Source organism: Panthera leo, chromosome F3 (assembly GCF_018350215.1).
Source record: "Panthera leo isolate Ple1 chromosome F3, P.leo_Ple1_pat1.1, whole genome shotgun sequence".
In the NCBI taxonomy this organism is placed as follows: domain Eukaryota; kingdom Metazoa; phylum Chordata; class Mammalia; order Carnivora; family Felidae; genus Panthera; species Panthera leo.
Genome location: NC_056696.1, coordinates 65399256 through 65414013, shown reverse-complemented (window position 1 = coordinate 65414013; position 14758 = coordinate 65399256). Strand labels below are relative to the sequence as shown.

Genomic DNA, 14758 nt, shown 5'->3' with positions numbered 1-14758 from the left:
CTCCCGCCCCAGTCCCTTCTCCCCTTTCCTTCGGACCTCGCAGTTCCCCACCTCGTCCTGTCCCCTTTCTTCAGGCCTCTTTCTCGGGCTGGGCCCCCACCCCCGCCCCGCATCCCCGGGCTGCGGTGCCCCGTCTGGTGGCCGGGCGCCCGCGCCGCCGGAGAAGTTCCCGCGACTCCCGGCCCGGGACGCGCCGCCGCTCCCGACTCTGCTCGGCAGCCGATGACGTCACCGCGCTTTGCGTCCCTGATTGGCTGCTTGTGGCTTGTGGCGGGAGACTCGGGCCGGTTCGTGTGGCGGGTTCCTTTGTCCCTCCGCCTCTTCAGGCGGCGCCGGGGACGCAGGCCCCGCGGGCTCTGTGCAGCGCTCGTGCGGCGGGTCCAAGGGCCGCCGGCCGGGAAGAGAGGCGGTGACTCGGGCCCTGGGGTTTGTGCCGGGGCGGGCAGGGAGCAGGGTCCGGGAGACCCAGCGGGCAGGGGGCGGGGCGGGAGGAACACCGCGAGGGGCGCCCCTGATACCGCAGGTGGCGGCCTCCAGCCCAGCGCGGCCCCGTCTGCACTGGGAGGGGCCTCAGCTGGAAAGTAACCGAGCTTTGGGCTTGGGATCCGGCATTTCATTTCCAGTCTGCGTCCTTCGGCTCGTGTGACCTTGGGCAAATCACTGCCCTCTGCGTCCGCGCTGCGTTACAGGAATGATAAGACCAGCGGGTGTGTTTCACAGGTTTATTAAAAGGATGAAGGGTGAAAGTATTTCCTGATTATTAAACCTGCTGTTATTTTAGTACATGACATGGTGTAGCAGAAAGAATCCTGGCTAAGGAAGGAACAGACTTTCATTTGCTGGCATGGCCCTCACCGAGTGACTTTTCACCGCTGTAGGCTCCATTGCCCTCACGTGCAGAGTGGGAGAACCGGACCAGAGGATCTTTCAGATCTCCTTGGGCTCTGACATTATATGGCTGACTGGTGACCCTTAGCACCCTCCTTGCAAGTGCCCCGCCTCCCGGAGGAAGACCTCACTGGCTTCCTCAGAAGGGATCCCGGGAGAGCCCGCTTTCCAGAGGGGCCTGTCCTCTCCCCGCCCCCAGCAACCAAAGTGTCCCGAGGGCAGCAGCCAGTATGTAGGGCTCATCCTTGATGGAGATTCTCTCCCCAGGCTACTGGCAGGAGCAGGATTTGGAGCTGGGAACTCTGGCTCCACTCGGCGAGGCAATCAGCTCCACAGTCTGGAGCAGCCCTGACCTGCTGGCCAGTCAAGGTGAGAATCCAGGCCCCTCCTCACGATGTCCCTCGGTTCCCCCCACCACATCCTCACATCATCTCCCACTCATGCTGCCTCTGCCCTCTGTCCCCACTCCCCTCATTACCGCACAGCGCCTTCTCCCCTCCATCTGACATTTTAGCTCTAGTTCCACACCACCGACCCCTCTCGCGCCTACGCCTCTTCCCTGACTCCAGTACAGAGACCTCTGCATCTCTACACCTTTTTCCAGAAATAAAATGACGCCAGGAGGCGTGTATTACTCAGGACAAACAGGTTCTGGAAGACACAACTGAGGTAGAATTCTTCAAAGGGACCCAGGGAGAACAGGATTACACGTCAACACTTGGTATATGGCTGGCAGTAAATGAAAGGTCTCCCAGCCCTTTTCGTTCAGATATTTCAGGGATAAATCACGTCCCAGTTTACTCCGCCAGCTCCGTCTCTGGCTCACTAATCTTAAAAATCGTAGTTTTAAGATTCAAGTTAGGTGGTTACCGGAGGAGCATTCCAACGGAAAGGCCACCTGCACTGAGAGAGTCAGACCGAGTTCCAGTCCCACCTGGAATCACTGATTCTAGAACGATCGTAGGCAATCACCCCACCTCCATTGCCTCATTGTCTACATCCGTAAAATGAGGGAATCGGATTCCGTGATCCCGTAAGATCCCCCTCAGTCCCGTTATGATTCCAAACACGAAAACCAGCGGCCAGACTTTGTGCTCCCGTGTGTAGACAGCCCCCCTGGAGCAGGATTCCTGTTGTCAACCCCAGCACAGGCCACCTTGACTCCTCAGGGGCCCCTTCTCTGCAAGGAGCATTCATTATGCATTTCTTGGAAATGGAGCTCCGGTAGCCAAAAAAGAAAGGAATACCAGACAGGGCAGGGGTAAGGTCAGCGCCGTAGGGAACATGGGGATTGTTTAAAATTACTCAGTCAGGGACTGGAGGAAGTAAGTCTCTTGGCCTCCTAGTCAGAGAAGAATGGTGCTGGTTCACTAGGTGAGTGCCACAGAAGAGATGCTACAGAGGCTTGGGAATCAGAGCTGGAAGGCGTTGTTTATTTTAGTTCTGTGGGGGTCACTGCCATGGGGGGACACAGAAAGTCCCGGAGACGAGGGAATCGACCCTGGGAGCAGAATCCACGCCGAGGGAAATACGGAACCACGGTGGGTGGAGGAGGAAGCGAGTGTCACGCGGGAAGGGGGCCCGGCTAAGCCAACTGGAAGGCACATTTGGGAGTCAAATGGCCCATCCATCCGATACCTTATTCGTCCTTTCTGTTGTTGTTTAATTTGACTAGAGAGGGGTGAGAAAGCGTTGCCATCGCACGGAAGGGAAAATCTTAATCCTTTACTCTTTAAAATAACACGGGGTGGGGGGTGATTCGGGTTTGTGTGTTGAGAGGCGGGTTGTCCTGATCCTGGAAGAAATGTGAGTTACCGATGCAAGGAAGCTACCGTGGGAGGAGTGGCAAAGTCTGTGCCAAAATGTTTCGGTTCTTCTGTTTTGTCGAATCTTTCTTGTTACTTCTTGCACAGTTTTCTCAGCTCCCTCTTATGTCAACGAATGGGGGACCCGAGGCTGGCTTGGCCCCTCCTCACTTTTAGTTTCGGGGTTATTCGTCCCAAGCGCCTCTCCTGTCCTCGCTCTCACCTGCAGCCGGAGGCAGGAAGGGAGAGCCTGGAAGGCAGGTGCGTGTGCGTGCTTTCAAAGTGCCGTCTCTCAGGAAAGAGACGCGCACAGTGCTATGTGTAGATTTGGGCGCCTCTATTCCTCTAAATGCCGTGGCCCTGTCCGTTCACTCAGCAAACATCCGACAGGTGACTGTTTCTCTGTGGATTGCAAGCAAGAGGAAATAAGGTCTGTCTCCCCTTCCCCGCCACCTCTGTTCCTTCCCCCACCGCCCCACAACGACGCCTTCAGAGAACGCAGACGCCTGGGCCTTGGACGGTCTGGGTTAGAGGAGGTGGTACTTTGGCCCAGAAGTGGGTGGCGGGGCAGGGCTTCCCCACGAGGCTAACCCTCTGGTGCTCCTGCAGATAGCCAGCCCTGGACGTCCGATGAGACAGTGGTGGCTGGTGGCACCGTCGTGCTCAAGTGCCAAGTAAAGGATCATGAGGACTCATCCCTGCAGTGGTCTAACCCGGCCCAGCAGACTCTCTACTTTGGGGAGAAGAGAGGTAGTGTCCCAAGTTTCCTGTCTCCGGGGAAGGCGGGGTGGGGGGGGGGGGGGGGTACTGTGGGCTGGGGCAGGTGCACCTGCGGTCCGGAGGCTGAGCACCAGGAAAGCACACTGGGCTCTCCAACTGACTCCAGAGAAATCTCGGCGTCCCAGCTCTGACCTGAGCCGTGCACGGTCCTACAGGGTCCCGGCGTGCCTACACCCCAGAGGAGCCCTAAGATTTAGCCTGTGTCAGTGTTGCCCCCACGGACTTGACGAGGAAGCCCACAAGATCCAACTCTGCTGTTCTGAGCGTCCCTGAGGCCGCTGTCCCCGGCGGCTCAGCAAAGTGGCTGGGACAAAAAGGCGGCTCCGTCTCTGGAGCCGTGTCCCCTGCCCTCGACCACACTAGACCCCTTCTCCCCGAGACGCTAGCCTGGGACTGGGAGGTGAGCATGACAGGTGCCGGTGAAAGCCCCGCCCCCCTTTCTGCCAATTTCCCCAGCCCTTCGTGACAATCGGATCCAGCTGGTCAGATCTACTCCGCACGAGCTCAGCATCAGCATCAGCAACGTGGCGCTGGCGGATGAGGGCGAGTACACCTGCTCCATCTTTACCATGCCCGTGAGGACCGCCAAGTCCCTCGTCACCGTGCTCGGTGAGGCTCCCCACCCCAGGGGCTCCGCAGCACGCTGCCTGGCAAACCCAGCTCCTAGGTGAGCCCCTGAGGCAGCCAGGGGCCAGGCCAGGTCTCCAAGCATCGGGGAGAAGTTCAGTCCGTGCTTCCTTTGCCACGGAAGGAAGTGCAAAGCGCTCTGGGTTCTATCTAACCCTTTTTCCTCTACTTACTGTTTGCTCTGGGGGAAACCCCTTACCCTCTCTGAGCCTGAATCTCCTAACCTACGACAGACAGATGCTAACATCCATTCCACGTGCCTCCCAAGACCGGAGGAGGGAAACAGGGGAAGTGCTTGCTGCGCGTGACTATAATGTCCAAGTAACCGCAGCTGCTTACGTGCTCTTCTCCGGGTCCTATATTTCCATCTCCTTCTCTCCCCCCTGGAGCTTCCCACCAATTCTTTAGCCACCCAGCCGCGCAGTGGAGTGTCAGGTCACGCATCAGACCTTCCCTACTGGTCCTTAGGGAGGAGGTCAAAGACAAAGATGATTTCTCTAGTCTTCTACACACTCTAAACCAAAGCAGGACCCAGGTATCCTGACCCTCAGAGAGGCCATCTCTGCAGGGAGAGCTGAGGTCACCTGAGGGGGCCTCTCCTTCCTATCTTGGCCATCCCCCCCCCCTCCCGCTCCATGGCAGGAATCCCGCAGAAGCCCATAATCTCTGGCTATAAGTCATCATTACGGGAAAAAGAAACAACCACCCTAAACTGTCAGTCTTCTGGAAGCAAGCCTGCAGCCCAGCTGACCTGGAGGAAAGGTGACCAAGAGCTCCATGGTAAGACCCCCCTGCTTTGGGGTTCAGGAGGAGGTGGCCGGGTGGGGGAGGAAGAGAGGCGGGCGTGTCTCCGTGTCTGTGTATGTGCACGTCCTCAGAAGGAGAAGGACAGATATTCCGTGCACACTCGTGTGTGTGTGTGTGTGTGTGTTAGGGCTACGATCTCCCTGTGTGTCCATAACCGTTTCACAACTCTCTAAGTGTGTCTAAGTTGAGACTCACCATCCGTACGTCTGCCGTGGGGCCCACACTGTATCTGTGCGTTAGGGCTCACTCTGCGTGCGCGTGTGCGTGTCTGTTCTGCACTCCAGGGGAACCAACCCGCGTCCAGGAGGATCCCAACGGTAAAACCTTCACCGTGAGCAGCTCAGTGACCTTCCAGGTTTCCCGGGACGATGACGGGGCCGACATCGTATGCTCTGTGAACCATGAATCTCTAAAGGGGGCTGACAGATCCACCTCTCAGCGCATCGAGGTTCTATGTATGTTGTGGGCTTGTGGGTGGAGCGGGGTCAGGTGTGAGCTGGGGGCGGGGAAAGGAAAGTGAGGTGGGCACAGGTAAGTGAGGAGGTGACAGCACGAGGTGACAGCACGAGGCCAAGGGCGGGCAAGCTGTCCCATAAAGGGCCCAAGAGCAAACATGTTAGGCTCTGGGGGCCGCGCGGTCTTAACTAATTCACTCTGCCGTTGCTGCAGGAAAACAGCCGTAAATGGTATGTAAACAAATTAGCGTGGGTGTGTTCCAATAAAACTTTATTTACAAAAACACGGAGCTGGCAGGATTTGGCCCAAAGGGCAAGTTTGCCAAGCCCCGATCTAGGCCAGGCGTATGCAGCCAGATTGTAAACTGTGGTGTACGTGTGACAAGTCAGGAGTCAGAAGATGCAGGTTCCAGTCTGCCCTCCCCCACTTACAGGTCATGGGGGTTGAGGAAATAGCCTTACCCCATTGAGCTTGACTCTTTATTTGTAACATGAGAAAATGAACATGGCGGTCACTGAGGCCCCTTCTGAGACCAACATACTGTGATTTCCCAGATTTTCCTGGCGGTCCTTCCCGTCTGCCCCAGCTGTGGTGTTCTTGGGATTCACAGTCACTACCCTGAGCCTTTCCAAGGGTCCCCGTCTCTCTGTGGAATCTGCCTTGAGTACGGACGGGGCACATCCACCCTCACCTCAGGAGATTTGGAACTTTTCCGAGTGGGAGGAACTAAGATGAAAGAAAGTACAAAAGCAGAAGATAGTTACTCTTGTCCTAGGCATTTCTTGTCCTAACTTATCTAGAGGCGGGCCATTTTCCTAAAATAATCCCAGTGCTTCATCTTTTTTATGGAAGATCCAGGACCGACATCGGTGCTCTTCAAACTAATTGCTAGACCCATTGCTGAAGCCCATTGCTGAACGTGAGGCAGGTTTGGGGTGACGTCACTTCCGTTGGGCAGACTCGCAAGCTGGAGGCAGCTGGCCCGGATCCCAGCTGTGGTGCCACCAGTGACTAGCTGTGTGTCTTTCACCAAAGCTCGCCACCTCTCAGTGGCTTTTCCCCTTACTTCACGGAATTAACGTGAGGATCGAGGGGAAAATATATGAAAGAACTTTGTAAACTTCTATATCGCTGTAAGGTGCCTCTCTGCTCATTAGTTCTGAGCGTGGGGACCCCTGGCCTTGGGGTCGTTTCCCCCAGGCCCTGGTCTCTGTCCAGGGCTCCGAGGGCCCTCCCCTGTCTGAACCCCAAAGACTTCTCTATTAGGTAGCAGATCATCTGGCCTCTAGGCCCAACTGCGATCAGCAGTCAGTCAACAAATGCTATACCCCAGGCACTGTGCTAGACTTTTCTGTGGTTGTGGGACCCTGGAACCCCCATTCTCTCATCTGGCCTGATTCTTTTTGTCCTGTTTGATCTGATGGAAACACGTCCATTAACTGGGTGTTAAGATTGGCTCTGTCCTCAGGGGAAGCTTGGCCTCTTTATCTGTTGTTCTAAACCAGCATCTGGTTGCATTGTTCTGTGAGGCCATCTGGACCTAGCATGCTAGCAGCCCGATGGTGCCAGTGGCAGATGCCATTATTCCGTCACAGAGCCCATCTATATCATGTCAGTGCCTTTTTGCAGCCAAAATATGACCCCTGTCTCTTGTTGTTGCAAAGCTCTTCCTTCACTTTTGGGCTGACCACTAAAAATGATGCTCTGTGTGCAAGTGTCACTCCCGGCTTAAACTCCCGTGCAGAGCAGAGAGGATTGAGCGATTGTGAGCTCAATAAATGATCAAGTTCAAGTTCACTGGTTCTGTCAGAAATGTGGATTACGTCCCATTTATGTGCTGGGCACAGGTGCACCCGTGAACCCTCCTCAGCTCCCTGTTAGGATGCCCCTTCGGGTCCCACCAAGCACAGACCTTCAGAAATCCTACCTCTACGAGTTTGCAGTGCGAATCTCACGCACGTTCAGTAGCGACAGTGGACTTGGCTTGCAAGAGGCAAAGGGCGGAGGCCCCGTCCCTGGTCCCGTAGGCGCCTGAGGGGTAAAGCCTGTAATACACGGCTTGGTGACGGTGACATGGCGGCCCTCTCCTGGACGCTGGGACAGTTTTGCCCTGACATCACTTCCTTCTCCACAGACACACCAACGGCGAAGATTAGGCCAGACCCTCCGCATCCCCGCGAGGGCCAGAAGCTGTTGCTTCACTGTGAGGGTCGCGGAAATCCCGTGTAAGAAGATCCACTTTCTTCCTGCCCCTGCCACCCCTCTGTACCTCAGACTGTGATCTGCCCTTAGAGTGTCCCCGTCTCCCTCCTACCGTTGCTCCCCTGTCCAGCACCATCCATCCTCTGACTGTTTCTCTTACAAAGCAGCAGAAAAGGTCACCCCCTGGCTGTCCCCGAGGTCCCCAGGGGCACCAAGCCACAGTCAGACACAAGTTAGAAAATCTCCTTCATCCTCAAATCGAACCCTCCCTCCGAGCAGCTCGTGTCTGTGGCTCCTGTAACTCCTTGAGCCTTCGTCAAACTGTCCTTGACTTCCTTTGCCCAGTTATTGTTTTTGTTCCCCTTCTGTCCCCCCGGCCTGCTCTCCCCCTAACACGTGTGATTTCTCTGCCTCCACAGCCCCCAGCAGTACCTGTGGGAGAAGGAAGGCAGTGTGCCCCCGCTAAAGATGACCCAGGAGAGTGCCCTGATCTTCCCCTTCCTCAACAAGAGCGACAGCGGGACCTACGGCTGCACGGCCACCAGCAACATGGGCAGCTACAAGGCCTACTACACGCTCAACGTGAACGGTGAGCCCCCCTCCGTCCACCCCGCACTCTGCCTCTCCATCTCCTGAGAGCGCCCCTCGCCATGCACGGGGCCAAGTGAGTGGACAGGAGCCCGCCATGGGAGGGCCTGGACCTCGGCCTCTGGGTCCACTCTGGAATGTGTAATACGGGACGATCAACACAATAGCGGGCTCTGGTCTGCCTCTGGTTAGCACTGGCGGCCCACATGATGCCGTCATTGCACCCCTGCACTCCCCCTCCCCGCACCCCTACACCCACTCTGGCAGAGGCCCCAGAGTCTCTCCGGGGCAGCTGTGGGGGTTTCCCTGTCCAGTGGGCTGCCTCTCCCGTGACCAGGATGGGAGGCATGCCGCTGCACTCCTTCCTGCCTTCCTTGGCCACAGCAGAGTGGGTCGAGGCAGAACACAGAGATCTGCTTGTACTCGGCTGAGGCACAGGGCATTTCCTCTGACGCCCTGTCTTCCCGAGACGCTAGTGACGCTTCTTCTCTGAAGTTCTCCCCGAAGGTGTGACCACAAAACCCAGCTTCAGGAGGAGTGACAGGCTAGCATGGAGGTCCCTTTACTGGAGAGTTGGCAGAAGTCTGGAAGAACCCGATGGCAGTGGGGTCCCGCCAGAAAACCTCACAAGCCTTCCCTGAGAATAGGGGAGATCCGCTGTCGGGGGAACAGCAGGGACTCCCTTATTGGAAATGCCCGTTAAATCAGCGAGGTGATGGCAGTTGAGGTTCCCATAGATAAGAGACCTGAGACCTTGGGACGAGGATGTTTGTGTAGATGGGGTGATTCTGGCTCCACGGGCAGACCTCAGCATGTGGGAGCTGCCTCCGCACGACAGAGCTCTTGTAGGATGCCAGCAGCAAGGCTGAGGTCCAGTGTTGGCCCCCAGAGCTCCCGCGGCCAACTCTGATGGCACTGGCAGTGAGAGAAAGTTCTGGCGCCCCTGTGGTTGGTCTCCTGCCGGTCCCACCCCCACCAGCGGTCGGTCTGACATGACTGCTTCGGTGCTGACACCTGGTGGTAGGAGGGGGTCCTGCATTTTCCTCCAGGAGGATCCTAAGCAGTCCTGACGCCACCAGCCTGGAAGGAAGAAATGGAGTTCTACCTAGAGACAGGGATCCGTAACTGATGGCCGTGGGAAGCTGTGTTTTTCTAAGAGATTTCCACTTCCATAGCCCCTGGAACAATGATCCAGGATTATTTTTTTTTTAATGTGGACCGTATCACCTACTGCTTGGGAGAAAGACGGGGGTAACCTCCCTCCTTTTCTTCCGCTTTAACACCCTCACACCCACCCCATCATGTCATGAATTCCCAAGGCCCATCCTCTCCCTCCCTCCCAAGCAGAGCAGAAAAAAAACACCAAAAAACCAGAGCGTAAATGTGTTCTTTTCGAATTAGGCGTAGACAGGCAAGGAACCAAAAAGCTGCCCAGTCAAGCCTGAGGAGACAGGGTAGGAAAGACAAAATATATAAGGAGTCAGTGAGGCCTCAAGACTCCAGCAGAGTCTGTGGGAAAACAGTGGCTCTCCCATGGGTGGAGGAGTTATATCTACGGCTAATGCAATTTTGGACACATCCAGCCTATGCCCTGGGCCTGGGCGCCGTCTCCTCAGATATTTGGGACTTGGACTAAGCTGGTGCTGTCCTTGGCATGCCTGTGGCCCAGGCTGTGCTCTGAGGATCTGTCCCCTGTAAATGCTGCAGTGGAGGGCGGTTTCTCTAATCTGATGGCGGAGACATGGGCCACCGTGGGAGGAAAGCACCGGGGCCATCCATGAAGGAAGTCTCTTTGCCTTTCCCATAAGCCTCTGGATGCTGGGATGTCCCAGATCTCCCAGATGAGACACGCTGCAGGACTGGGATGTAGCTGGAACCCTGAACTTCTCCCTCTGCAAAGAGGGAGCACTGGTTATTACACAGCATCGCCTTCTGTAAGGTGCTGCCAGAGTTCCCAATTCTTGGCTTTGTCCACCAGACAGACCTCCTCGATCTGGTCTCAGGGCAATAGGTGAACAGACTGGGAAGCCCCCCGACAGAAGCCAGTTCTGGACATCAAGCAGGCAGGAGGGAAAGAGGGCATGATGACAGGGAAGGAATACTCTGATACCCGCTGAAAGTCGAAGCAAGAGAGAGAACAAGAAATTATGGAAATCTTAAAGCTACTTGGACCAAAGCTTCGGTGCCACGGACACAATTTAAAGGGTTGAGTGTGAGCAGATTCATCAGCTTATTCGTGAAGACATAATTTGTTTTATAATTACTGCGTTCCAGACAAGGGTACAAAATAAGGCTTATCCCCTCTGCCGTGTGACGCGCTCCATTCTCCTGATGTCGGCCCGCGTCCTGTGCTGTGTACGATACCCATGGCCGGAGATGCTCTAAGACAAGGGCTCTTCCCAGGTCTGACTGTGTGCGTCCCCTCCCTGCAGACCCCAGCCCAGTGCCCTCGTCGTCCAGCACCTACCACGCCATCATTGGTGGGATCGTGGCTTTCATCGTCTTCCTGCTTCTCATCCTGCTTATCTTCCTGGGCCACTACTTGATCCGGCACAAAGGTCAGAGGCAGCAGGGGGCTGGGGGGCAGGTGGGGAGGCAGCCGGGGGCTGGGGGCAGGCCTTTGGAGACTCAGTGGCCCCTTGGAGTGTGAGAGGAAGAAAGGAGGCAGCCAGCCCTGCGATGACTGAGCGCCACGAACCCCGCAGTAGAGCCCGATCCCTCGGTGATCTTCCCACTCAGCCAGCTGCTGCTCCCACGCCGCTCTGCCTCCAGGGTCTCCTGCTTGAAGGCAGAGACCAGCCCGAACTGCCTCTCTGTCCCATCCTGTCCTGCACTTTCTTGCCTTCTCATCTACCTGTCCTCTGATTCCCTGGCCCCTTGTCCCCACACCATCTCTTCCCGCCTCCCCTTATCCGTGCCCGCAGACCCTCCTCTCAGGCGCTCCCCTCTGCAACTGCTTTAGCCAGCAGCCCAGTGCTTGGGCGGACCCGGATCTCGGCTGCCTGCTGAGGGGTTGAGCTGCAGTTTCCCTGTCCCCATCTAGGGTGTGTGTGTGCACACGCGTGTCCTCACAGGTACACACATACACATGCACATATACACATACAGGTACACATTCCACATGCAGGTGCACACACACGTATACACACAGGTACACACATACACATGCACACGGGATGTGCACACATACATGCTTATGCACACGTGCACACACACATGCGCACACACACATGCGCAATACACATACAGGTACACGTTCCACATGAAGGTGCACACACACATATACACAGGTACACACATACACATGCACACAGGATGTGCACACATACATGATTGTGCACACATGCAGACACACACATACAGGTACATGTTCCACATGCAGATGCACACACACACATACACACATGCACACACACACATGCACACAGGATGTGCACATATACATGATTATGCACACATGTGCAGACACATGCACACATACACATACAGGTATGCATTCCACATGCAGGTACACACACGCATATACACACAGGTACACACATACACATGCACACAGGATGTGCACACATACAAGATTGTGCACACATGCAGACACACACATACAGGTACACGTTCCACATGCTGGTGCACACACACACATATACACATGGGTACACACACATGCACACAGGATGTGCACACATACATGATTATGCACACATGCAGACACACACATACAGGTACACGTTCCACATGCAGGTGCACACACACATGCACACAGGATGTGCACACATACATGCTTATGCACACATGTGCATACACACACATGCACACATACACATACAGGTACATATTCCACACGCAGGTGCACAGACATGCACACATACACACAGGTACACAATACACATGCGGGTGCACACACACACACATGTACACATACACATACACAGGCACGCACGTGTACATACATGCATACTCATATACACAGGTGCATGCACGCTTGAGCACACATGTGCAGACAGGCATGCACATGCATACACGCATACACACGTGCACACATATACTCGCGTGCACACACATGCATGCAGGCACACATACACACGCACCTATACACACACGTACTCACATGCGCGCACACGCATGTGTACATACGTACACGTACATGCACTAACACGCACGCTTTTTTGCCTGTATTATAAATGAGATTCTAATTAAGGTTAGCATTCGTTAATTCGTGGGGGCGTGGTCAGGTGATGGATGTTGACAGCAAGATGCAAACTGGGTCGGGCGGGGAAGAAGGCTCTAGGAGCAGGTGCGGTGGGTGGGCGAGGCCGGGGCAGGGGGCTTCAGAGGTGTGGAAACTGCCTCTTCCCAGGAACCTACCTGACACACGAGGCCAAAGGCTCGGATGACGCCCCAGATGCAGACACAGCCATCATCAACGCAGAAGGCGGGCAGTCGGGCGGGGATGACAAGAAGGAGTATTTCATCTAGAGGCGCCCAGCCACCTCCTACGCCCCCAGGGGCCCCGCGGGGACTGCCGGGGCCACCGCCAACCTGGACTTGTACAGAGCGACCCCAGGGCCGCCCCTCCCGCTTGCTCCCCGGCCCCCCCACCCCCCTGTACAGAATGTCTGCTTTGGGTGCGGTTTTGTACTCGGTTTGGAATGGGGAGGGAGGAGGGCGGGGGGGAGGGAGGGTTGCCCTCAGCCCTTTCCGTGGCTTCTCTGCGTTTGGGTTATTATTATTTTTATAACAATCCCAAATCAAATCCGTCTCCAGGCTGGAGGGGCAGGGGCCCCGGGGTGAGGAAAGCTAAAGCCCCTGGAGTGTTAGGAGGAGGGCGAAGGCGCAGGGGTCAGGACAGGGCTCTGAGCCGGGCTGGTGCGGGGGCGGGTGCCCTCTCCAGCCCCGCGTCCTCCACCTGGCTTTCTCCGGGGAGGGGATGGGGAGGTGGTGGGCGGAAGCCGCAGGGGCCCTCCCTCTGCTGGCCGGCCGCACACCTCGAGCTGGGGACAGGGAAGCAGGCGCCGCCCCCCGTCGTCACCCCCCTCCCCCACCACCGTCACCCCCCTCCCCCACCACCGCGGGAGAGGGGCGAGCGGGGGGGGGGGGGGGGGGGGGGGGGTCCCGAGGAGGCGTGACCTGCAGGTGGCAGGCAGCCAGGCAGGGACCCGGGGCCTCGACACGGGGAGGATGCAGGCCCCCGCGAGGAGGCGTGGGTCCTGGCAGAGGACCTCGCAGAGGCAGAGGAAGGATCGCAGAGATGGCGGTGGACCCCTGGGCCCCCTCCACGGCCAGGGAAGCCGGGCCCCTCGGGGGCGGCGCAGAGGAAGGCTGTCCCCTCCCGGCTCCGGCAGCTGTGGGAGCGGCGCCGCTCCGGGCCCCTCGCTCTGACCCGAGCCCCGAGCCCCGACTGTCGCTCGGCAACCACTCCTCCATGGCATCGCTCGGCAACCACTCCTCCCCGTCTTGTGCCGCCTGCACCCCTTCCCGTTCCCTCAGCAGCCAGGCAGACATAACAACAAAAATACTAAAAGGAGCTTCACTGCACTGAGCTGTTTCCTGCCCAGACGAGGGGAGTAATGTGAACTCTGCGGGTGTGTGGTTGTCGTGTCTGTGCTTGTGTCTGTGTGTGCACGTGTGTGTGTGTGTGTGTGTGTGTGTGTGTGCGCGCGCGCATGTGAAAGAAAGAGAGAGGGCCCCGGGGCAGGTGGGCAGGTGGGAGGCGGCAGGACGCACGAAGGAAGGGCTTCGGGGGCAGGGGAGCCCTGGTCGGGCTGTGTCCCTCGCCTGGGCTGCCGCTGCACCCCCGCACGTCCCAGGCCACCCTCGGCGCCCGCCCGTCGCGGAGAGAACAGTCCCAGAATGTGTTTTGCTCAGCTGTCCGTCTCGTCTCTCCCTCAGACACAGAGCATCCAAACCCTGCCTCGATTTCCCTTCTCAGAGCCATGGAGTCAGTGCCACAGCCTCTGCTATGCAGCCCGCAGGCCTGTCCCCGGCACTGACCCTGGAATGACCACGGTCACTTCTCTCCCCGCCCCGTGCGTAGTCGCTACCCTGCTCAGCGGGCGCTGGGGCTGAAGCCCGTCTCCTTCCCATCTCCACCCCTGCCTTCGATTTTCTGTCTTCCTCTGTGGCCGTGGAGATGAGGTTGCTCGCCCTCCCTGTCCTGCTGGGGGCGCCCTGCCTCAGAGCCAGAGCCCCTTGGCCCCGCTCCCCGCTCCAGCACGTCCTCCCTGAGGCCTGCCCACACCCCCCTCAGTTCAGGTAACGCCCTCGCGAATCTTCCAGCCGCTGGTCAGGGCCCTCGGGCACCACAGCCACCCCCGCCTGAGCCAGGGCGCCCCCGACCTCACAGCAGCAAGGCGGCCCGGGGCCCCAGGCCCGTGGGCTCCCCGTCTCCCAGCACCCGCTTTTGGGAAAATGACCTTTCCTCTTTGAGCTGAACCACTCTGTCCATATTACACAGAAGCCATATTTGTACGGGGGGGCGGGGGGAGGGGCCGTCGTGCTGTGTGTGTCTGTCTGTGGGGTGGGGGGACGGGAGCAGGGAGGGGATCGTGTATCTTTATAATCTTTCTAACTCTCCTGTGCTGATCTCAGAGGGGCCACCCTCAATATAT

At 57.4% G+C, this 14758-nt stretch overlaps 1 protein-coding gene across 3 annotated transcripts in view; it reads left to right on the top strand.

The window, feature by feature from the left end:
• CADM3 (cell adhesion molecule 3) overlaps positions 1–12747 on the top strand; it is a 29271-nt gene extending 16524 nt beyond the window's left edge. Inside the window, exons 2-10 of one of the 3 annotated variants that reach the window (XM_042926017.1) lie at positions 1156–1257; positions 3303–3443; positions 3930–4082; positions 4743–4880; positions 5192–5362; positions 7498–7588; positions 7985–8154; positions 10586–10711; positions 12508–12747. In XM_042926017.1, coding sequence (XP_042781951.1) covers positions 1156–1257; positions 3303–3443; positions 3930–4082; positions 4743–4880; positions 5192–5362; positions 7498–7588; positions 7985–8154; positions 10586–10711; positions 12508–12626 — 1211 coding nt within the window. In that variant the 3' untranslated portion in view covers positions 12627–12747. Of the gene's footprint in view, positions 1–1092; positions 1258–3302; positions 3444–3929; positions 4083–4742; positions 4881–5191; positions 5363–7497; positions 7589–7984; positions 8155–10585; positions 10712–12507 lie in introns of those variants that run through there. The other 2 variants (XM_042926015.1, XM_042926016.1) reach the window with 2 other exon arrangements.
• Positions 12748–14758: the final 2011 nt, after the last annotated feature.